Source organism: Montipora foliosa, chromosome 3 (genome assembly GCF_036669935.1).
Source record: "Montipora foliosa isolate CH-2021 chromosome 3, ASM3666993v2, whole genome shotgun sequence".
NCBI lineage: Eukaryota > Metazoa > Cnidaria > Anthozoa > Scleractinia > Acroporidae > Montipora > Montipora foliosa.
This window is the reverse complement of record NC_090871.1, coordinates 45,838,394-45,863,393: the sequence shown is the minus strand read 5'-3', so window position 1 is coordinate 45,863,393 and position 25,000 is coordinate 45,838,394. Positions and strand designations below refer to the sequence as shown.

Here is a 25,000-nt window from a genome sequence, read left to right as displayed (position 1 = left end):
CCAAAATTGTTGATTTAACACAGGAAGTTATCACAACACCTAAAAGCGAACGTTCGATCGGTGCTTCGTCCTAAACACTACCAAATGCTGCGATTGTGTCATGTCCAAGAGGTGCCCGCAAGATCTTTCATGTGAATTAAAATCTATTCTCAAGCAAACGTTTTCTTTGGTTTTGTATTGACCACGCTGACCACGCTGACCACGCTACAGAAAGCCAGCAAAACAAAATTTGTGTTATCATCAAACGTTCTGCAATGAAACGTCATTCCAGGTAAAAAGAAACAGTTGCGTCATATTTTCGTTACCCGTGGAAATGAGTTCATCGCCGTCTGGAAGGTGACCCGGTGTCCCTACGATTAAAGTATTTTCTTTATATTCTCTTGACACTAATTTCAAATGAGGCTCAAATGATCGTATCATCCTTTTTCTTACACAGGGTGTGTTGAAAGTACGGAAACGAGTGACCTTAATGGTTTTGTCTGTTACTACACTCTTTGAAATTACCTGGATTTCAGACAACGTAATTCACGTTTTGGAAGATTTTGGCCTCTGCACAGTCAGCGATGTTGCAGTTCCCATATCTCACTCCTTGCTTGGTTTCAATTCAGCTGTCAACCCGTTTGCCTATGCTCTGATAAACCAGAGATTCAGGGAGAGGATGAAAGGAATGCTATGCAATAGTTCACGTGCAACTGAAAGAAATATCAAAGCTGAACATCCACAAATCATCAGACTCCAGCATTACTAGTCACTCGTTCCAGACGAGAGCTTTGTTTTCGTTCAAATGCCACCGACCACAAAAGTTTAACAAAAAATGAGCTATAGAACGTGATTACTACTTTTGCCTCTCAATTTATATTTGTGACATTTTTTCCTCTTTCCTACAAGAAATGTCAGTGATCGATGATTCATATCAGGGTTTACGTAAACGGCATCACTGCCCCTCTTTCATAACGTGTCTGAGAAGAGCCCTGTGATTGAAAAAAACACGTGACAAGAACGTATGCATTGGCTTTGGAGAATAATAATAATAATAATAATAATAATAATTATTTGTCTGAAAAATTAAAAGTGCAAACATCGCAGCTGAAGTTTTTTCTACATTAGCTATTACAATGCCTATGTCAATTGGAGCATGTTTTGACTGGAGCATATTAGCGGTTGTCTCTTATATTTCACAAACATCTTGTGAACAAATCGAGTTCAAGTACTGATATTTGTTAGAGTCCAGTCGAAGTTAATACAAAGAGCGATGGTTGTAAGTTTAAAGTTCTTTTCACATAGCATGTACATAATTGCCAATCCCTTTTGTCGACAATTATTATTGTCTTTGTTGTATCTGATATATTCACTGACATTACATAACCAGAATATACCATTGTGCACATTACACTTGTTATGGAGTTTCAATCTTTGATAGTGATCCTCGTACTATTTCTTCCTCTCCCCAAACTTTCCGTGCGCTTTCCAGTGCTAATTGATTTCCACAAGAGTGAATTAGATAAGAGTGTTGTTATGGCATGGGTGGGCTCCCCAGCACAGTCACAAATGAGTCTATTTTTAGAATACTAGTTCCCGCAAAAATCAGTTGTCATGTCCCTGAAAACAACATGGCAGTAGCAGTCACGCGTGACATGGCTTCTTCTGATTGATTAAAATTGGAGACCCTTGTTTGTTTCGCGTGCGAAGTGTATCTGTGACTGGGGCAAAGCCTCAAAGTGATAGATCAATCACGAGAAATTAAATGAGTTTAATTTTGGGCGCCATCAGATCAACACTGACTTTACGAGAAGTTTTTGCGGGATATGAAAACTAATGAAACGGTTACAAACTAAATAAACGCCTTCATGGCTTGCTGGCGTGTGGCTAATATGTCCTTGGCGTATACGTAGAGATGGTCGTCACAGAAGCTTCGCTTCCCGAACAAATATTCATTTTTCGGACAATCTTTCAGCCGCTTGAAGAGGCTTATTTACTAAATATACCGTATGGCCTTATGTGGAAACTGAATACACCGGTCGTTTTTAAAATTTGAACAACATTCGGTTAAAAAAATGTAAATAAATGCGTTGTTTATAGTGCAAGTGAACTTCGCTATCAAGCTAGTTCACAGGCATCCCACTTTTAATAACCTGAAAAGAACATCATTGAGAACCCCAAATGACAGCAGGCAACCAGTTGGCTATTCACAAAACGTGACAGAGTTGAATCCCGGACAACCGGAAACAAAACCAAACCAGAAATTAAACGGGATTTGAACCTTGAGCAACCGCATGCAAACCCAACACCCTAACCACTGGACCACTGTGCCTCCCTTCGGTCACTTTGCAAGATTTTAAGAGATCAGCTAGGTTGACAATCAGAAAACGTTTGCTGCTACCAGGAGCCCATGACTGGGAGCGAACAACAGCCCTATATATATATTACTGGGACGGCGATTTTAAAGACCGATTTTTAACTCATTCATGCGCGCAAGCGCAATGAATGAGTTATTGTAGAGTGGTCTTTTTGTGTGGACCGTGGAACCGTGGACTTTACGAATCTTCGCCCTAATGTCCTCGAAGCCCAAGCCGAGCCCGGACATTTTTCTTCGACTTCGACGGGACTCGAACACTGGAATGGCACCAAAGCCGATGTAAGGCAAATGGTGTTTTATTGGATTTTGAAACAAAATAATTATATCCTTGTGGAGCTCAAGAATGGAACGTCAGTTCATAAACAACACAAGCGGTGAAAAATGAATATATGGAATCTTAAAACCGACGAATAATGAACTTCGACAACAAATTGCATCTTTCACCGTCGGCTAAATGAGCTGTATTTCTAATATGTTATTTCTATTATGTTATGTAAAACACTGAAACCAAGCGGCAAATTCTCTGGTAACTTTTTCTGGTTTGATATTCAGAAAAGGAATCGAACACCTTGAGTGGAAGTCGGACCGTATTTTTGTTGTCTGTCTGTTTATAATTTTATTTATTTGTACTCAACTCTGCACAGTCTTCACGTAAAAAAGCAATTGGAAATTTGACAAAAACTAAGACCTAAGACCACTTGTAAGGAGTGGAAATTACGGGAAAGAAAGTCGAGAAAACCGTACCGATAGTCAGATTTTTGTCACAGGCACAACGCCATGACATGCCTTGAGTGTTGTGTGACAGAAAAAAAACAATGACATCTGTCGATGCTTACCGTCGGCACGGAAACTAAAAATAGGGTCTTTCGAATAACAAGAAACTCAGTCTGTTAACCCTTTGGTTGTAACCACTAAGAATGTGATGCACGAATTATTTTGTCAGTAGACACTTGTTATTCTGCGTCCAGTATCAAAACAAGTCCACAATTTAACCGTGCGTCACGCAAACAATAAACGGATGCCGTAGATGGCCAATCTTAAAATTATGCCTGATAGGGGACTGAAATAGTTTTGCATGTTGAATATAAGTGATGTTCTGTAAGTTTCTCCACATTTGCGTCTCTCAGCTTCAACTGCAACATTGATAATTAACGGGATTCATCAAGTTGGTTGCTCATATTGCATAAACATGAATGAGTTGTCTCGAAGGGGCCTTTGATTCATTTAGATTAAATTCCCCACAAATGAGACTCCCACAGGAGCCCAATGACCAATGACAAGAAACTAAGTTGACGTCAAAGAGTCACCAAAACGGAACTGCCTTTGCTTTTTTTGCGGGAAAAGGTAGTCTAAAAATAGATCGGTCTGTAAAAATGCCGTGACACAGGCCTAGTATGGAAGTTGTTCGCTCCTGGTCATGGGTAGGCTCGATTTTCAGCCGTTAACGTTTTGGGAGTTCGGTATCATCCTCCTCCCAACGAAGCAAGGAACGTGGGCTCACAAAACGGCTGAAAATCGAGCCTACGTCACGGGCTCCTTCTGCTAATCTTGTTTGAATCAATTTCAATGTAGCAGGAGAGAATTCAGAGTGAATCTGCACACTATTCACAGTAAATTCCGAAAACAATCCCAACTGCATATAAATGGTAATTTCTAAACTCGTACTGCGCAAAGCGATCAACCGCTGAGTCCCAAGCGCACCGGCTCACAATTTTGACGTCTTGTTGATGGAAATCTCCGACGATGACTTGACAAACGATTTTCTATCGGTGATAACAAAGCTTTTTGACTTGCTCCTTGATCTCTTCGCTCATCTGGACTGAGATCTTTTTGCAATAGTCGGGATCGTATTTTTGGTCTGCCAAATACGTTTCCAGCACCTGTTGAATTATTGGCTTGACCCTGTGTTCCTAGAAGTTGAAAGAAATTAAGTTAAGATTCCATTGAAGTCGATATTTAACAAGACGCCTATAAGGGCGTACCAGTGGGATGCACAAACAGTTAACACAAATTGTCCAGTTACAGTGAACTTCAACTACATGAAGGAGCAAGGATGACACAGTCGGTTAGTGCGCGGCCGTGGTGCAAGAGGTCCTGAGTTCGATTCCCGGATCTCGCATTCTTGTTTCGACTTCTTTCCCTTCCGTGTAGCTAAGTAGCTTTAAATACGCATAAAACGGAGCAGTGATGGAGAGGGGGGAGTAAAATGAGCGCACCGTCGACCTCAGGTTTGTCAGTTACTTTACTTTTACAGTTAAACTTCGGAAAATGGCCAGAGATTACCAGAAAGATAAAACAGTAATTTAACTTGAAGTTGTCTGTTGTAAAAACACTCATTATTAATGTTACTAAATTTGCAACTGCAAACAACGAAGCCCTATTAGGGGTTATCAGGATACGGGATTTTTTATCATTTCTATTTTCTGAAAGAGACTTGATTCAAATCCCACAGTTTTATTTGCTTCCTCAATTCCGTTCATCCAAAAATTACAAGATCAGTTCTAAATCATCCAGAAAAACTTATTACAATCACAGTTCAACAACTTATATTTGTGTATTCGAAGTCCGGTTCCGTAATCCTGGTTTCAGTTCAGTTTATTTAGCCACAATACATTACCACGTTTAGTATAAAAAAAGAAATTATCACATGACAAGGGAGCCCAGGAGAAACCATGGGGCTTATAGGACCTGGTCCCCCCCGTTACATAAAAAAATACAAATCACAAAGAGCTTACATGGATTGATGGACTAAAGAGACTGCTTAATTAAATTACCATTACACATAACACGATATTTTCCTTATTTTACACTAGTAACAAGAACTAGTTACACTAGTACACTAGTAACAAGAACTAGTAACAACGTTTAGTTCCTTGCAAACTGTAATAGTTTAAATCTGCCGTGGCAACGACAAAAAGACACTTTTTCCTTGAAAACTGTTCAAATATGCCGTGGCAAAGACAAAAAGACTACATCTGGACTCCATTTCTCTCAATGCTAAAAAAGTTCCTCAGTCCAGTCCAAAGTCTTTCCTTTACAATTCCTTAATCTTGATTTCAGTGTTGGAGTAACTTGGTACCAAACGTTCCACAATAACTTGAAATCTCCTTTACAAAAAAGCAAAAATCCAGTAGTCCAGTCCGGATTCAAATCTCCAAAACTCTCTCAATCATCGATTCAAAACTAAACAAAAGATACAACTAGTAAATAGTTCTCAGAAACTACAAAATTGCGGCATGATTCTACACTCGAGCTACACAAAACGCTATCAAAAACGAAACCAAAATCCCCTAGTGATCGCTTCTCGAGAGAACAGGCACACAGCCGAAACTGTTCTGTGCCTGCCTCATATACTACTTTCATAAATGGCGACCGATTTGATATTCTATTGTATTTATGTTAACATATTCTTTTGCATTTTGCGCATTGCAGCGAGGCTACAAAGGCTTATCAGCATTAAAACAAAAGAATATTTTATCGGGCCGCCATTATGAAAAGGTCTATACGGCCATGAAAAATGTACCGTAGTACTTAAGTGTAGCCCTTGGCCAAAAAATTTTAGCCAAAAGGCCGAGAAGTGATCTGGATACGGGATATTTAGGTTAGAAAAAAGTGGGGATACGGGATATTTAGGGGAGGGGGAGGGGGGAGAATTGAAGAGATACGGGATATTTTTTAAAAAATAGGAACGCATTACGTAACTTGACAGTGTTTTTTTTTTCCCATAACTAGTGTCAACTGAGCTGCGTTTTCGTTTTCAGGAGATTCAAGTTGTCCTTGCGTAATATGTAGCTCTAATAGATGTTGTTTTGGTATCTTACTGATCAAAACAGTGTCGTGGTAGATGTCTTTGGTAAATATTCCCTGAGAAGACATGTGGTTCAGTAAAATAATAAACCCAGAAAGATTGAAGAAAATAAAAGGAAATCGAGAAACATTGGCCTCAAGGCTGACCTGTTGATCATGTTCAACCACAAGCTTAGGCTTGTACTCTGAGCTTCTTACAGCTTTCCCAGACAAAAGTTCACCGAAATGAATCGGTGGGGTTAGTATCTGGATGTGAGACACCAAAATATCAGATTTGCAGTCAGGAACATACGACCGAAAATTCTATTTTGGCGTTCAAAAATGCGAACTAAACAAGGTACAGATCTGGTTAGTCTGCTTCATGCAAAACAATTGTTAAATAAATATTGATAATAATAATAATAAGGCTGCCAACACTGTTAAATAGTGCTCAATACACATAAGTGTAGAGCTAAATCGTAGAAAGGTGAGGCTAATGAAACCAACACATGATTCACTGTTACTCCGAGTTTCGTGCTTACGCACTCATACTGTCTGATGAGTGCGTAAGCACGAAACTCGGAGTAACAGTGAATCATGTGTTGGTTTCATTAGCCTCACCTTTCTAAATAAATATTGATCTATATAGTTTTTAAGAGGAGCAGAAGGAACCTTTTAGGAAGTGTCGATCGAGAATAAAACAAATTTGCCATCAGCAACAAAATTTGCGAGTTGAAAACATAAATTTGTGCCAAGAATATAACAGTATATCACCATTTTGGGAGATTTTTGTTACGTTCAATTTTTTTATCGTACTTTTGGTTGTACAAGTAATATCGCAAAATCATGATGACATCGATTTTAGCTGCCGCCTGTGATCAAGTTGCCTTGCATGTTTAGTACTGACAACTCACAAAGGATGCATCTGTGACAAAATTACGGCAAGACAACGGGTTTTTGTTAGTTTGCTTTTTTTTCCCTTGAAGTGTTATAAAGTTCGGCAAGATATCTGTGAGGTCAACACAATGGTTGATGCTAATCCAAGTATCACCTAAAATTAAGCCCCTTCGAATGGGGATAGTACTTGGATGGGGGTCCGCCCCGTAACTGCGAAAGCTAATTTTCTTCTTTTTAAATTGATTTCCTTTTTTATTTTGTTTGGCCGTTAAAGACTATTTTCTTGTTTTCAACCTTTTAGTAGGATTTGTTTTGTACTTTAATTACTTTTCTGTCAAAAATTTGCATAAACTCATCAGAGAAAAACTGTTACGCACACAACACATTTTATCGCATTTTCTCCCGTTGAGTTCATACGCTAAACACAGGATTCTTTGGTATGGTAAAAGATCTTTCTCTATTCGTTAGCAATCACCCTTTAAAATTTCAGAGAAATCGGCGCGAATATTTTAAGAATTTTTTCAATGGCCTGCGAACGTTCTTCGTGCTTTCAAACAGGGGAGTGAATACAACAGATACGTCCAGGCATGCAAGCGAAAAGAACAATGATTGTGACATATGCATGACGTAGAGTCAACATGGTGCGCTTCTATTGGTCAAAGTAAAAAGCAGTGGCCAATAAAATATGTCGTTTTATTTTCGACAAAGTTACACTTTCCAGACCTTACAAAAATTAGCCAATGATGAGTAACGTTACAATTTGTGGATACGGGGAAAAACAAACGGCCACCATTTTATAACATGGGCTGCTCTAGGCATCTCAAGAAAAAAATACAGTGAATGTTCCTGGAAGTGGATACCTACTTCAAACATAAATAGTGTCCATGACGGCCGAATGTCATGAAATTTGATTGATTGATTGATTGATTGATTGATTGATGGATGGATGGATGGATGGATGGATGGATGAATGAATAAAGGAGTCGATAGATGGAGAGAGGGTGGGGCAGACGGACAGACGGACCGATCGACAAAAGAAAAAGCTAAGGAGTAAAAGAGGATTTTTTGACTAGATGCAGCACACTTAAAGAACGTTCTGGAAATAAAACTGCACTTTAATATACCTATTCGGCTAACTCGGTGTTGTACCCAATTCAAATCTCCCCGGATTAAGATTCTATGTGTATTGTATTTTCATGATAATGTAGCATTCATATTTAAAAGATATGGAAATACCTGGAACAAAACTTTTTATTCCCAAAGGGTTTGAATTGGGTACAGCATTGAGTTACCCGATTAGGTCTTAGACTATTGAGACTGTACTGAAATAAACGGCCGGCTTACCGATCTAAACTGCTGCATTCTGTTGTTACCGTGGTGTTAAAACGTTAGAGAGTTTAGGAAACGACGATGGATATTTACGTTGCGAATTCTTGGTTTTCACATGACGTCACGGCCGCCATGTTGAAGTCCCCAAACAATAAAACGAAGGCCATGTTGGAGTCCAGATCCAATCCTCCGGGAATTGAACTCTATTATTATGCAAACTTTGTCTTTTGATTTCGTTGAAAAACATATCTGTTGATCACGTGAGTGAACCCCAAGAATATGGGCGAACTGTCTTATAAATTGATAAGTATCAACGATTTTGAAGAAGAGAAAAATAATGAAAGGTTATTGTTACATGCTCACGTTGTAGTCAAAGGAGTTTGGTTATTTCACGATGTCGTTTTGCTGAGAACGACAGAGACACGTAATGAAATGCTTGGCACATGAACAGTATCATTATTTCTCCTCTTTAACCCTTTCACTCCCAAGAATAATGATTGATCTAAATTTTCTCTTGACGAGCTCAATACATTGTTAAGCAGACTGGTGAAGAGAGTAAAGAATTTTATCACCAGGGCCCGGTTATTCGAAAGTCGATTAACTTAATCCAGGATTAACGTAAGCTTTTGTTTCATGTTTCCTACTTTTTGGTGAAAGTTTCTTTTGCTTATTTTTGTTTTTCAAGATTGATTTCTTTTAATGTAAACTTGTGCCGAATATCAGCGTTGAACAGAACTTGGGAGTACAGAAAAAAATTCTTTGGTGTATTTTTAATCTGCTATTAGCGTTAATCGGCTTTTCAACTACCGGGCCCAGGTTTTTTGTCTAGATATATGACCAAATTCCCATAACTGACGTAAAAAGTAATGTATGACAGTGAGAAAGGAGAATTCATATTCGGATCTTGAAATGAAACTAATAATTCTATTGCTTTCTAGCGTTGTCGCTGCCGGCTAACGTAGTCAGCGACAGAACAAATGCTCTGCATGCTTTCAGTGCGTAAAAATCTCAGGTGCATATACTACACACCTGAAACATCCTCACGGGCTCCATACAGAACAACCGCGCCATGTTTAAGCTGTCATCAGTCAAGGAGCTGTCTCGAACCACTCCACTGCCGTGCCGACTACTCCCCGTGTCACTTAGGAAGTCCTCTGGAGACCACGCATGCGCCAAGTCAAACTGTCCCCAGTCTCCGTGCCTTCTTTTGATTTTCATCAAATACTTTGATTTTTGTTTGATGTCTTTTGATAGCGAGTGAGCCGCTGCCACTGCATAAATAGAAGCAGCAGGATGATCTGTTGCTTCTTGTTGAGTATCAACATTCTTATTTTCTCGTTCTCCTTTGTTCTCATCCTCTTTTTTCGCTGAAAGTGACATGCTGGTTTATGTCTGGAAAATAAAAACCAATTTTCCAAATTATAAAGCTCGTTTTTTAAAATTATGCCACTTTTCAATAAACATGAAAGTTGCACCCTTGCTGTGATAAAACACAAATAACTACTCTACTTCGTTCCAGACTAGAATTGGTGATAGTTTGCTTCAAATTCTGGCACCAGTTGTTCAAACGATGGATAGCGTTATCCGCCGGATAAATCACTATCCAGTGGATAAGTAATAGCGAAACCAGTTGCACTATCCAATGGATATTGATTTAAATATGCCGATTATGCTAGCAGTGCTACTTTTATAAAAAGTACAAAAACTACGCTCATTTTTCCAAATTATTCCATAACTTATGCTAGCACAATTACAATCGATAAGGGCCTATGCTCTTTCGATGAATCGAAACTGCTCTTTTCGCCAGGCTGGTTAATGTAGCCTATACAAATATTCAGATGCAACCTCTAAAGGAGGAAATCAGATACTTGGGTGGTACCTTAACACATCCTATGCGAAGGGAGAGGCTGTCCGGATTTGAAATAATAAACGTTGCAAATTGTAAGATTGCAAACAAAATTGTAAATTTAATTTCTTTATAAATCAAAAAATGTAATTGACTTTAAAAAAACGACCCAAAAGTGGGGTGGCTAGCCTATTATCTGTTTCTCGGTGTCTGGATACCCCGATGAAGCACTCGCACTCGTTTTTGATATATTACATCCATTTAGAAATCACTGGTAATCCTTGCAATCTGATTGGCTCTCAGCAGTGCGATTTATTCCCAAATAGCACTATTTTTTGCTCTAAATCGCACAATTTCCCCAGCCAATGAGAAAGGAACACTAAAACAAAACAGTCAATCAGATTTCAAGGCTTGTTCAAGGTAACTAATCAAACTGCAGGAAAATGAAAGAAACTGTCATTGAGTGGCGAATTTTTCAACTTTTTTTCCCAACTAGATCAATATAATACTGGTACCGACTAACATCCTGTATTTTAGCGATTAAATAATTATTGTATGATTTCTAAATGGATGTAATAAAATGTTCATCGAACTTCGTGTCGTGCAATTTTGGTCTGAAATCATGCTTGTGATTTCAAATCAAACTCGCGCTGCGGGCTCGTTCCATTTTGAAATCAGGCACACGTATGATTTCAGACCAAATTGCACTCCACTCAGTTCAATTACCATTATTTATCATCACTACTTGCAATAACTGAAATATGGGAGAGTGGCAGAGCACTGAATAAGTTTTTTATGATCGTACAAGAGATTTTTCAGATTTTTGCATATTTCTTACGATACTTGTAATGAGCAGCGGAGGAGAAGATGTTTTGCCATTTTCACCTGCGGGTGCAGTAGGTGGAGAGAATTATAGAAAGTATCCAATGCTCTGTATGCAACTGATATCACCGAAAACTAATTTTGCCCTTTTCCCCAGAAGCTGGGAGTAAGCGGTCTATCCTTTCACTCAACATCAACAGTTGAATCGAATAACATTTTTGATGCTGCAGACCAGTTCCAACACGTGACCATGTCGCACTGATCGGCAGGTACAGTTGCATGGGACAGGACCACCAACATCGATATCGTATCCGCGCCAGTTGTGACAACTTTCAAAGAGATATTTGCATTCAAGTTTGAAGCAAACTTGAATGTCAACTCAGTCAGACGTTGGCGGGTTTTAACTTGGGCGTCAAAACTGCATTTTTTTGTCGATTGAAGGTCTTCCTGGTATTCTTGAGCCTCGCAATTTTCTTTAAGATCGTCAAAATTTGCCATTTCAGCAAACCGACAGCAACCACCAATGATTTCGTTAAGTAGACATTTTTGAACCCAAATACAAACAACAAGTAATGAAATAAAAACAAGGCCGGAATACACCATCAAGAGATGCCTATTTCTACAAATTCTTATCATTTTCGTTCGTTAAATCACCTGGAGGAAAGTAAGACATTCCTAACGGCACTTTGTTCAACATACTGTGGCAAAATGACGAACTCAGTTTTAGCCAAAGACAAGCGGAATGTTCATATACAAGTTGACCTGTTTATCCTTCAGAAACCTACGATAATTCCTGCTGTAATTCAAATGCATGACAACCCAGGAATTGTAAGAAATTTGTTGACGTTCTTGCTTATCCTGGATATCTAACCAATTCGTACGAGAGCTGCTTTAGAAGTGTGGAAATTTCGCATTTCATGATCATTAGTTTGCCGCCGTATCCTTTTGACTAAATTTCTGCGAAATCTCTTAAATACTTACCAAAAACTGCCCCTTTGCTTATCTGTTATGCAAAAAATGAGAAGCTTTCTTAGTGGTTCACTCGTTTGGCAATCGACTGAACATGGAGCTCATATTTCAAATAGACGCAGATAAAAAAGAGACGAGACCATCTCGTTTACAAGAAACGTAATTCTTCGTAATGGCTAATTCCATTGACAGATGTGTCACTTACGCAACGCTCTTGCTTAAACAAAAGCCGTTAATGGCTCGCTTTAATTATCATTTCAAAAGGACAATTATATCGCATTAATGAAACACACTCATTTGTTAACATTAACGCCTTTAAGTGTACAATAAGAAAAGAAAGTGTTCGTGTGGGAAACCATTGTTTATTTCAGAGGAAAATATATTTATGCTGAAAAATACTTGGCTTCAGTACCAACGCGGAAAGAGCAAAAACAACCCGCAAAGTTGCAAGACGAAGGAAGAAAGGATTTGACTAGTCGATAATATAAGTGTCTTTTTGTCGTAAGAAAAGGTACTAGTGGTCAAAGCACCTAAGTTTGCCTGATACTTGTGCTCATGCCTGCGTTGATAGAGATGATAAGGCTTTACAAAAGGAACTAAATACTTACCTTCAGAATCAAAGGAAGAAAATACAGGGAAAGAACAGGAACACCACAACAGCGTCAACCAATCACTGTGATCACAGCGTTAGCCAATCACTGCCCTTAACCACCAAAGATCGCCAGCATTGTTTGATTCGATTCAAATATCGTCTTATATCGCTAATCTTTTGATCTCTCTCTCTCCCTTTCGGTTACAGCTAAGGCTGACCTATTTCTGTCTCAATGCGTAGACTAAAATGTCTTTCATATCGACGGAGACGGAAAAATAATTTTCTTGTCTTATTAAGTTTACAGAAATCCTCATTGAAACAGTTTTTTGTCTCCTATAGCTAAAGATCGGGAGAAGAAAATGGATTCAATTAGCCAATTTAAATTTGGAAACGCTGATAGCTCATACTTCTCAAGTTTATTTGGTATGCCACGTGCATGTGAGAAGCATTAGGGAGCTTAAGCAAGCGCGTTTTTGAGACGCGGACCGCAACCGGAAGTGAGCTATTTTGCCTTTTAACTTGTCTTCACACAACCACATCTACATTGCTAAGTTTCTTTTCTCCATTAGAGATGATTAGTATAAAAATCTGGGAGACACAATCGTCCTGGAACGCGAATTGGTCTCTTCCGGTTGCCGTCCGCCTCTCAAAAACGCCCGTGCTTAAGCTCCCTATTATCAACTTAAGGCCCCGTCCACACGTATCTGCATATTTTTGAATCCACAACTTTTTCTTTCCGTATACAAAGACATTCCCATCACCACGAAGCGTATTAAAATCGAATCTGCCCGTCCGTCGAAATGTATCCGGATTCACTCTGGTACTCAGGACTCTTCAACTCCCGGGAAACAGTGGTAACAGAGCATGCGCCATGAAGCGCGCGAATTTGCTGATAGAGAGCTTAAGCACGAAAGTTTTTGAGACGCGGACAGGACAGTAGTGTCTCCCCAATTTTTATCCTAATCATCTCTAATGGAGAAAAGATACTTAGCAATGTAAATGTGGTTGTGTGAAAACAAGTTAAAAGGCGAAACAGCTCACTTCAGGTTGCCATCCGCGTCTCAAAATCTTAAGCTGGTTACACACGAGCAATTTTTCCTTGACAAGTGTCATTGACGATGTTCATATGCTCACGTGTATGAACAACAAGTTTTCTTTGACACGTTTTCACTGTAGCCAGCGATACAATTACACAGCGGACGACAAAAAACCAAACCACGGGGCGCCATTTTCGTTTTTTGATCATGGCTCAAGACCGCTGTGCGCCCGCAATTTCTCAATTTTTTTGACAAGTTTTCCTTGACGACCCGTACAGACGAGAAAGTTCTGCAATGTGTCAATTTTTTCCTTGACAAGTGCAGTTGTTCAAGAGCTAGCATGCCAGCAAATAAGCCAGAACTTGTCCATGAAAACTTGCTTGTGTGTCACGTAACCAGCTTTAAGCTCCCTAATATTGCCATCGGCAGCCATCTTGAGAATTGATTTCACAGTAAGGAACTGGGTTCGATCTGGATTTAGCGTCCACACGGTTCCGGATTCAAATCGGATTCATAAATATCCACTCTAGAGAGCGTATTCTAAAGGTTCCGAATTTGCCAGCGAATTCACCGGATACGTGTGGACGGAAGGCGTATTCGGAAAGGAAAAGTTCCGGATTAAAAATATCCGGATACGTGAGGACAGGGCCTAAGTTTTACCAACTTTCGACAAGCAAAACCAGTAAAACGTCCGAGACAATGTGCGTTAAAATTGTAATTCAGGTTGTTGGCATCATTATTTATTAGTAATGGAAACGCTTCCGGTAAGTCGACTACACGAGGGGATAATAGAGCGATAATCAGCTACACAGGTTGATAGCAGCTGTCTTTCTTTAGCGGGGCTCCAGACCAGAGCCCCATATGGTTACCCTTTTTTCGTTTGGTTGTCACGTGATTGCCCGAGCGTACGTCCGTCCGTTTGTACAGACTCTGGGGGAGGGGGATGGGAGAATAAGAAAGGGAAGGGAGGGGAGTCGCGCGAATGGATCTTTGAGGCGCGGATTGGCCTTATGCGTGATGACGTCTGACTAGCTATCTTTCACCACCAAGCCAAGTTTGCACAAATTATTCACATCATTTGGACATGCAATACTGTTCGTACGTAGGTTTTCTTTTCAAAAATTTGCTCCTTTAAGATTTAGCTCATGCTAAAATTTTCAAGTTTGATTTTCGAATTCGAGGCTTGGTGGTGAAATTAGCTTGTCAGACGCATAAGGACTATTTTCTTCGCGGGAAACTTTTGTGCAGCCCGCGTTTATCCCACGGACCTTCGTCACTTTTGAAAAAGAGTTTTCGCTATCAGTGACAAGCAACGAAAGAGCAGGAAAGAGCACAAGAGAAGAGGCGACAAAATTTGATAAATTTAAGCTAAGAAAGCCTCGAGAGAAGCCAAGGAAGAAGAAGAACAGAAAATTTCAATGAAGAACACTGTAAAGCTGAGAGAAATAGAGCGAAAGACAAAACACTTATGCACCTATCAAGGGGAATTTGACATTTTCATGGAAGCTAGCGCCAAATTCCCCACCTCCGAGCACCTACAGACCGTCAAATCCCCCACCCCTGGGCACCTTCTGATCACCACAACCCTGCCCTAGAGTGATTTCTTTTTTCATTAGATTCACATTTAACATCTGATGAAAATTTGTCGTGTAACATGAAACCTTTCCGCTGCTCACGGTAGTGAACAAGAACCTAAAATTGAGCAAAACAACATGAACAATATTAAACAGCTTTCGAATCAATCAAGCATGCACAATGAGGGTGGAAAATTCATGAATATGTAGCTATTATCAAAAAAAATTGCAAGAAACATTCTAAACAATCCAGCAAAGACAGAAAAAAGTGATGATCCATATTTACAAAAAGACAAGACAGATTCGCTTACCTTTCTATGACGTCTTCACCTATGGTGTCCAGAAAAATCAGAAAAACCAGGGAAGCCGGCTGCGACGCAGGCTAGGAAGTCACATGAAAACCAAGATTGCGGCTAATTCATCTCCAGGTTCTCTCGGTGTTCCAAGATGACGGCCATGTCAAATTCCCGACCCCGGGGCAACGTATACTGTTTTCTGAGTCAATTTCCCGTAGGAAGCTACCCCCCCCCCCCCCCCCCCCCAAAACCACCCTGAGGCTTAACATTGATAGGTGCATTATTTGCAACATAACAATATGTAGCACAAGAAGGTGGTAATACGCACAACAAACCATCTCAACTTGCAATGCAACAAGTTGCACGAAAATTGTTGCCCGTATTACTAAGCCTTTATGGATTTCGTCTGACATATTATAACTGAACTCTCGACGCAGTATAAATTTATATTGGATTGCATCTGCAACGAATGCACTTGTAAGCAATGTTTGGGACAGTTTAAGTTCTCTTTGGCCAGATAAGAAACAGCGATTGAGTTATAACAATCGCTTGCCTTGTTTGCCACACGGTTTTGTGGCCGGCTGAATTCATTATTACCGTGGCGATTGTCCACACAAAATTAATACCTTTCGATTTGACTGTGAAATTGCACTCGAGTAAGCGGATTACTACGATTTAGCTTGACTTTGCTCTAAACTGAAGAGTGTAAAGATTATCAGTCAAACGGAAAATGTTGTGAAAGAGCTTACTGTGCATGTAATTGTTGATTAAAATTGTTGGTTATTGTTTGCAAGGCTTGTTTGTTTACCGATGTCAGCTCAAAGGTCTTTGATCACTGTAAACTGTATACACTATAAATGACGATTAATTTTGTAATTTATGCAGAAGAATAATTATTGCCATATACACTTTCTGTGGCAAGAAACGGGAGGCCCGCTTTAAGGCTGGGCTAAATCTATATATTATATTTCAGCAGATCTATCATTTTGCAGTATAAAATAAAGCATTTATCATGGGAAGTTTGTGGGGAGATCTTAGCCGAGTTTCCGTTCGTTTTCTCCCTACTTACGGGTGCTGATTCTCCGATTGTGGTTGTACGATTTGTAAGTTTTGTGTGATTTTTGTTGCATCGCCAGAGCACGATACAAACAAGCATTTCTACGCGTTAACTTATTTCGTTTATCGCCTTTATGGTACTTTATTACAGTTAGAAGATTTCGGTTGCTTTTGTGGCCCTAATAATTAGGGCTAGGCAGGGGCGTAGCGTGAGATTTTGAAGGTGCACGCACCGGAAGAATGTTCCGGGCTCTCCAAACTAGGGGTGGCCTGGGGACATGGTTCCCCAGAAGTGTTTTCCATTTTCGACTATTTCCGAAAGACATTTCAACAAATAAATGCCAAGGAAAATGCTACCCATCTGTTGAGTTTTCAGCAAGCTACAACGGAAACAGCCGAGGGGGTTTACACGCAAAGGGCAAGACGTCGCAAACTCTGTTATAACATGATCATCGTATCCCGGGAACTGGGGACTGGTGATGCCGGAGACTGCCGTATAACAGAAAAATCTCTTTAAAAAATCTTACCAATTTCTCAAGTACGCACATGCGTATTTACGTAAAGGACCGTACGCCCCTGCTAGGATAAATTCTGCTCGCAGAATTTCGAGTAGAATAACCTATTTTGGAGGCAAGCATTCTGTGGGCAGAATCAGGCATTTATTAGAGCAGAATTTGAGCAGGATATGGGAAAATCTTTAGCACTACTTATTTTCATTTATTTTGGATTCCATTTGTGTCACTGATCTTTTGAACAGCATAACAAATCTTTCCTCCTTTAAGTACAACTGAAAATTTACACAGTTTGAGCAAAACTGCTCGTCGTTATAAATACACATATACATATCTCTTTATCATATTGCATCCATCGTCTTTGTTATTTGGAAATGAATACTTTATAAAAAGTTTTTAAGGTAAAGCTTTACTTGTCCTTTAGAGGTTAGTGACACAGAATATGAAAGGCTAAAAACAAATTTCAATCGCCCATGACAACCCGGGAGACAATTTTATGTAATATATTCTATCGACAAATACTGTAGCTTTAACAAATATCATGCAAGTCTGGGCAGCCTGTGCATGTATCTCTTGCTGAGGTATATTCCGTTGGGATCTAAGATTCATTTGATTATTTTAATTTTCAATCTTCGTCTTATCTTCAGCTTCTCATCATTTTTTCCAACAATCCACTACTATACCAAGAGACGTTTTCTCACATATCTTCAGAGCTCCATTTGTAGGCCTGTGTTTGTGTCGCCATTTTCTTGGCCAGCATTTCAAATCGTTTTCTTTCAAATCCATTGGAGCGATCCACACCATCCCAGCGGGAACCCGGTCTGATATTAAATATGGGATAGAAATATAGCACTTCACGTTACACTACACTCTCTTCAGTTAATTCTGTTTAAAATATAAGTGCTACACGGCCAACGTTTGTATAAACGTAACCTTTCCTTGTACTTGTACATGTTAATTGCCGTGACTTTAACATCTTCAGTTCCCACGACCTGCTCCCGTCTGACCTTGTAGCTCAGTCGGTAGAGCGGCGGAGATCTAACCCGAAGGTCGTGGGTTCAATTCCCACCCTGGTCAGAGTTTTTCTCTGTTCTTGTGTGGGCCCAGTTCCATCAGTAGGGCTAACGCTCACATGGTTCATATGGGATAGAAATATAGCACTTCACGTTACACTACACTCTCTTCAGTTAATTCTGTAACCGTGAAAAGGGCTATTGTAATTTGCTATATTCCATTAAGTTTTATAATTTTAGATCGCTCTATTTTTAGGTGTCTCCTATTACCAGAGGATATTCTCACCTGCCAAAGTAATTCCTTTCAGCCAGTTAAAATGGACGAGGGCAATTCGGTAAACCAATCAAAACTCGAAGAAATTACACGTAGCCGACACAAAATGCGGGAAAATGTGCACGCTAGAGCCATGATTGGTTTTGGTCTCACTTCCGATTGGTTGAAAAAGTGGCTCGAGAACTTTGAACCAATCACTGAGTGAAGTAATCATAAACCAAAGCAATTCGCTAATTACTTTCGACACACAATTGAAAACCGCTTTAACACAGTCATCATTATTATTACTTTCCTCAATCGCTTTCCCCCGGCTCCCTTAAATCTCTTAGCGCAAATGGTTAGACTTTCAAGTCTTCTAGGACAAGGACTATAAACCATAGGGCCCGTCTCACAGTCCTTGACCCAGTGGGACGTTAAAGATCCCACACACTGATCGAAAATGGCAGGGCACGGATTTCCTGGTTTTGTGGTCTGGTCTGCCGAATTGAGGGCCACAGGTACATTGGGCTATGGCTATCCCATGTACGTGCTACCCTCATTACAAAAAAAAAAAACTTCACTTTTAATGTCAAGTTCAAATATTAGCAAACCAATCGCTGAGGCTGGCAGCAAAGTAAATACATATACGAACCTTTCTTTCCTTCCTTGATGTCTTGTTTTTTTCTTTTTCTGTTTCATGTAAGCAAGCATTGGATCCTCTCTCTCTTGATCTTTCAGTATCTCTTCAAGATCCTTATCGTCACGATATCGAGCAAGTGGCTTGTCAACCTCGTGTAAATAATCCGCGACTTTATCTTGTGTTTCTTTAGTTTGCACAACGCTAACGATGAAAGACATGTACAGTTATATATTTATAAAACAGTTTAACCTGGGGATTATTCACATTCACCATGTCAAAGCACTCTTTGTACTATAAACTTCATGGCAACCTTGCCATAAGGTTGTCTAAGTTGAACACTACGATTGCTACAACTATCAGCAGTCTTCTAAGGATTTGCAGAAAACTGGATCACAGTGTAAAAGAACTTAAGGTCTACGTTGTATGTGTGTCCGTACGTTTATGTGTCCCCGTTCGTTTTTCATTAGTTTTGCAAGACTCCAATCCAAACGTTTCCTCTGATCTTGCAATCCACTGTTTAAATAGTTATGAAGTACTTACCTTGGCCTCTAGTTCCCTTTTCGCGCAACCAACAAAGTGGCGACTATGCAGGCAGCACTTGAGATGGAGAAACTTGGTTATAGCAGACCTTAGTTTGACATGTACCTTTTAAGAGGCCATCAGTGCTCAGCAGCACTCAGTGCTGCGCAGGATTGCGGACATCCCACGACAGCAATAGAAAGAGAACCAGAGACCTACAATACTAATTTTTTACTCCTAATGTTACATCGATATCAACTGCAGAGTATAATAAAAGAATGTAATCAACGATCTGCACATAATTAATAACGTAATCAACATCTTTCTTTGTATTATATTGGTGGTTTTATTATCATAACATGTGCATCAGAATTGCAACTGAATCATCTCGTTGTATTCTATCTACATGTATCTGTCAGTTTGCAAATTTCTTTTATGAACTAAAGCAAATCTTTAGTCTATACAAATAGTTCAGTCTAAAGCAAACTGTTGATTCAATACAATTCCTACCCTCTTCCCCACTCCATGAATGTCTCAGTATCCTCCATTTCTTCGCGCTCCTCCTCTCGTCTTTTAATTCGGTCCATTTTGACGTCCTTCTTTCTACCCATTTTGTCCCGGTACACTGTAAGAAGCCATAAGATCTAGCTTTCTCGAGAATTCAAAGAGTACTGCCATTCCACAACATCTGTATTGAAATACGCGACACCGTCAGAACTTTCCTCGTTTTCCAACAATCTCGTTCAACACGAGGTTGCGACTTACTGTCCTCTGTGGCACAGTGCTTTGGTCGGGGCAATGGGACCATGCAAGAAGGAAGATAAAGGAGCTAAAGCGGTAAATGTCACCTCTCTTTGCACGGCAGCCGTTGCAAAGTTTCGGAATCAGCGGATGTCAGCCTATGCACACAGAATTTCTGTAATTTTAATACACAGTGGTGCCAAAAGTCAAGACTTTCGTCGTTTAAATCAACTTGGTATCTGTATGTCTCATGGAGAAATAATTAAAAAGCAAAAAGAAATGGCAAGAGCCCACGATGCTGCTGTCTTGATTTGGAAAAAGGAGGTGGAATTTTCTAAGAAATGCATGCTTCTTTTGCAAGAGATCCAAAAAAGGCAGGTGCCTGTATTTGAGGAAGACGACATGGAAGTTGAAATAATCTTGGATCTTTCGCTACCAACTGTATGTAGCTACGAACACTACACAGAACAGGCGTTCGCTAAATGCCTTCAGGTAATTAACAAGGAGTTATCGACGGCTGGCAACGGTGTCGCGACAGATGAGACTTTGGAGATGGCAATAACGGCAATGTCTGGAGAATTTGTTTCACTTCCGAAATATAGGTAAGTCTTAGTATAGTGCTTATAATTTATTTTGCATTATTTATTTTTTAGCAAATCTGTTATTTCAATATTCAGTTCAAATGATTTTTTTAATGACTACCATAGATAGCCTCAAGAAGTTTTCTCACAAGACAAGTAAAATTAATAAGGTGTATGCTTCACTTACAGCTGTATTCATTTCATTGATATTCTTTCAAGATGAGGGAGACTCTACTTTTGAATTTTTCAAGTAATGTGTAGGTAATTTTTTATGTAGTTTTTCTTTTGTTTTCAGGATGATCCTCATTTTAGTGAACTCAATATTTCCAATGTTTCTATTTTAATAGAATAGTTGCAGACAATTTTGACTTAAGCATCAAGTCCAGGATACAGACCAAGCAGTCTTCTAATCAGTCTATCCACTGGACAAACCAGTATGCAATTAAAGATCGAGTAGTCTGTTCTCCCAGTTTGGCGGAAAAGGGCCCATGTTGCAATTTGGATGACCTGCCACTTCATCAACTTCTGCCAACAGCATCTGTACAGAATCAGTTTAAATCTGATTGTGCCATACTTGTGGGTAGAGTGATAACCAGGTACTTGCCTGCTTTTCAACCAATGAAAGACGTGGTGGTATCACATATAACTCATCCTCACACCATTGAGATGTCACGGAAGTCAGAATTTGTAAGTTTTAAAGCCTTACATCATAACATCTTTTCAAATTTTGGTTTGTTCTTAGACCGTGCTTGTCACACAAGCAAGCAAAACTAATGTTATTATTAATCAACTGAAAGGAACTGCCCACAGTGTATTTAGTACACTCTTGATAAAAAATACCATAGGGTCTTGTAGAAGGGATTTTTCAGTGGCTCAGGCTTTATCTACATGTATGTCATGCATCATGAGAGTCTCAGGGGTAGATGGTGGTGGTGGGGGGGGGGGGGGAGGGGGTTCCCCAGTTTTGGCCTCAACAGGCTTGTGCTGTCCATCGTTTTGTGTTCATGAGTCTTAAGAATTTCCTTATAAATGAGCATGGCTGGACAAGTGCATTCTTAAGCCAGACATGCTTCTGCAAAAGCTTGTTAACAGGCAATCTCTGCTGTTCTTCATTAGCCAATTATATTATTAGGGTGCATTTCCAAAAAGTTTGGCATTGTATTTCTCAACGTGTTTGTCCTTTGAATAATATTGCAGTACACCTTGGGTTTGTCTCTACTTAATTCAAACATGTCGTCTGAAATGGCTCAGCTCCTTAAAGATGATCAAGCACTCTCCCTGACATTACAGAACACGTTCAACGTCTGGAGAAGAATGAGAAGGATGGATACCGATGCCGAGCAGCAGGATGTGAGCGCACGTACGTCTTCCACTCAGGTAGAGTCAGGTACGTTAATGCATAACATGATTTGACATTAATCCACTGTTTTTTGCAACAGCTAGTCTCTAAAGGTCACAGTGTTTAGCTTTCCCTCATGTTACATTGATCACAACACTCTTCTTTTTAATGTGTGGGAGTAACACGTAGGACCATTTGACTTTTTCATGTGATGGTAATCACTCAAACAAAACATAATTGTGTTTCATCAAAATAAGATAACTGAGTAATTTTCAATAGGCATGAGATTGAGGCCCATCCTGAACTTGCTATTCAAGACAATGATCCTTCAGCACCACTAGACTCAGAAGGTTATTACAGATGCAGAGGAAACTGTGGTCTGGTGTACAAAACTAAAGCCACAAGAAACAGGTAAGTAATTATTACTTAGTGTGATAAAAGGTCTGCACAAGACAAAACAAAGGCTCCTGTAATGTTTAAATGTTGCCATTTCTGGAACTATAATTTTACTAAAAATGTAAGCTTCCCTTAAGTGAAAAAATGCAACACCTCAGCAGTTGTTTTTAGTACATAAAATGAAATGCTAAGTTCACCTGCTAACACTCATAATTTCACCAATTAACAATTATTGTTTGGTTGTTAACATAAAAAGCATTACCATCCCTACTTTCATATGTAGTGAGGATATACACTGTACGGTCCAATATGTTTGTTTAGCATGGGAATAAGTTCGCCCACTAACAATGATGTTACGAATTACTTTTTTCTGGGGTAGACATGAGAAGCAATCCCATCCTGACTTGCAAGCTACATGCACTAGCAGCCCTGAGACTGGCCATGTTATAAATTCTGCAGAAGAGAAAAAGGAAGACCATGTCTTCAACTATCACAAAGCCAAGCTGACATATGGACTCTTGTTGTCCGATTTTGGAGATGCCATTAGAGAGGGGGATGGGCAAAGACTGCTGTCACTATACAAATTAGCCTTGTTGATTTTTTCTTGTTATGGTCATACAAAGTATGCATATGTGACTCTGCTTTTGTTGGTGCGTGTTCATGCCATACTAAATCAATTTGAAGCATTTAGCCTTATGTCCAACCGCTTTTGTAACACTTCAGGAAGAATAGGTAGGAATATTCCCCTTGATTTACGGTTAGAGCATCTAAACAATTTGCTGAAAGCCTGCTTGAAAGCTCTTGGGGCAAATGTCAATGAAGAAAGTGCTCAGAGGATAGCAGCTGCATTAAACGGAATCGAAATGATCCTTAACTCTGTGGACAAAGATTGTAGATGTACAGCGCCATCCAAAGTTCGCGGTGGGAAAGGTCACGAAGAGTCAGTGTTGCAGATTGTGTCTGACCTCATCAGTATCAATGCTTTTTGCAAGTGCCCTCAACGAGATGGTTATTCTGGCTTTTCCAAGTTCAATTCTAACATAATGTCTCAGTTGGATTATGCACAATTTTATCACTGGGTAAGGGATAAGTTGAAAATATGGAAGGAAATCTATAGTCAAGGGCAGTAAACCCCAGCTTAGAAATTGCCAGTTAAATCAGTGAGCACATTCATGCAAATCCCTTTATAAGCTAAAAGTCACTTTGTTAAGAAATCCTGAATCAGCACAAATGGGCTGTCCGATGATGAGAAACATTAGAATGGTAGGAATATCCTAAAATGTAAATATGGTCTTTTTTGGGATTTCTGTGTGAAATCCCCCCCCCCCCCCCGAAAAAAATACCTATCAGTGTCAGGATGGGATTTCTGTGTGTAATCCCCCCCCCCCCCCGAAAAAAATACCTATCAGTGACAGGATAGATTGCAATGCCAGCTAGATGAAATTGAACATGCTTATAAGACATGCCCACAGTTTTTATTTAGTTAATCTAAATAATGATGTAAAATGACGAGGAATAATATATAACTGAATTAAACGTTCTAAATAGAAAAGCAGCAAATTGAATAATGGTAAGAACAGGTGAAAATGAATTGGCACAGGCATCCTGTTTTGGTGCAAATAAGTAATCACCTACAAAATTAAGTTTTTCATAATAACTTGACTGAATGCAAATAAAAGCTAGGCAATTTAGACTGCACTCCATCTCTGGTTTGTGAACCGCTGTCTGTTATTATGTACATGTATTGGTTGAGAACATAGGTACTATCAGGGCTGTCACTATGTGGTCTATGTCTAAAAACTGCAAGCAGTTTTTATTGGCCAGTGGGCTTGAGTGACAGCGAACTAAACGGAACTGCAGACCTCAGGTGAGGCAAGAGGCAAAAGGTAACCCACATGGCAATCCTGATTCAGAAGGACTTCTTACAGTTTTAGTCTTAAATAAGTAATAAGAATGAAAAGAACCTATGATATATATGGACCCACAAGTTTTCCAGTTCATGAGAATTATATTCCTCTGGTTCACTTTCTGAAGAAGAGAATGTCTCAAAGGTAAGCTCCTTTTCTCCAGAATTGTCAAAGAAATTGAACAAATCTTCAGGCAAAGCCTGCATGATCTCCTCAAAGCAGGCTATGTCCTCAAAGGTTTCTTGACATATTTCCAGAACCATCTTTGCATGAACAATGTTAAATACAGGAAACCTCTTTAAGATGTCAGAAACCGAAAATATCGAGGAAGCTTCTGCCACAAGCTCATTAATAAGCTCATTGGAAAATCCATGAGCACTAGAAGATCCAAACACTGACAATGTGGGACCATTCAAATTGCTCTGCAACTCAGTTAAGGCTTCATGGAGAACATTGCGATCCTCAGCATTTACAAATCTCTGGGTTGTAATAGTGCTCTTTGATTGCAAAGATCCCACGGGGTTGTCAAAAGGAAATGC

The 25,000-nt window shown here is 39.5% G+C and overlaps 3 protein-coding genes and 1 pseudogene across 8 annotated transcripts in view; 1 reads left to right on the top strand and 3 right to left on the bottom strand.

The window, feature by feature from the left end:
• The window catches only part of LOC137997503 (dynein light chain Tctex-type 5-B-like), a 64,633-nt gene extending 52,457 nt beyond the window's left edge, over positions 1 to 12,176 (bottom strand). The window contains exon 1 of the mRNA XM_068843547.1: positions 12,018 to 12,176. The gene's annotated coding sequence lies outside the window, so the exon portion shown is untranslated. The remainder of the gene's footprint in view (positions 1 to 12,017) is intronic.
• LOC137997499 (neuropeptide FF receptor 1-like) overlaps positions 1 to 25,000 on the top strand; it is a 259,845-nt gene that overhangs the window by 34,444 nt on the left and 200,401 nt on the right. For all 6 annotated transcript variants that reach the window (XM_068843536.1, XM_068843538.1, XM_068843539.1 and 3 more), the window contains one exon: positions 437 to 854. In XM_068843536.1, the coding sequence (XP_068699637.1) occupies positions 437 to 748 (312 nt within the window). In that variant the 3' untranslated portion in view covers positions 749 to 854. Of the gene's footprint in view, positions 1 to 436 lie in introns of those variants that run through there.
• Positions 1,036 to 25,000, bottom strand: part of LOC137997504 (dynein light chain Tctex-type 5-B-like) — a 192,007-nt pseudogene continuing 168,042 nt past the window's right edge.
• Positions 17,770 to 20,108, bottom strand: LOC137995992 (BUD13 homolog). The gene is made up of 3 exons (XM_068841432.1): positions 20,008 to 20,108; positions 18,991 to 19,179; positions 17,770 to 17,893 (listed from the first exon to the last, which is right to left on the bottom strand). Exons 1-3 carry the CDS (start codon positions 20,106 to 20,108, stop codon positions 17,770 to 17,772), a joined length of 414 nt encoding a protein of 137 aa, XP_068697533.1.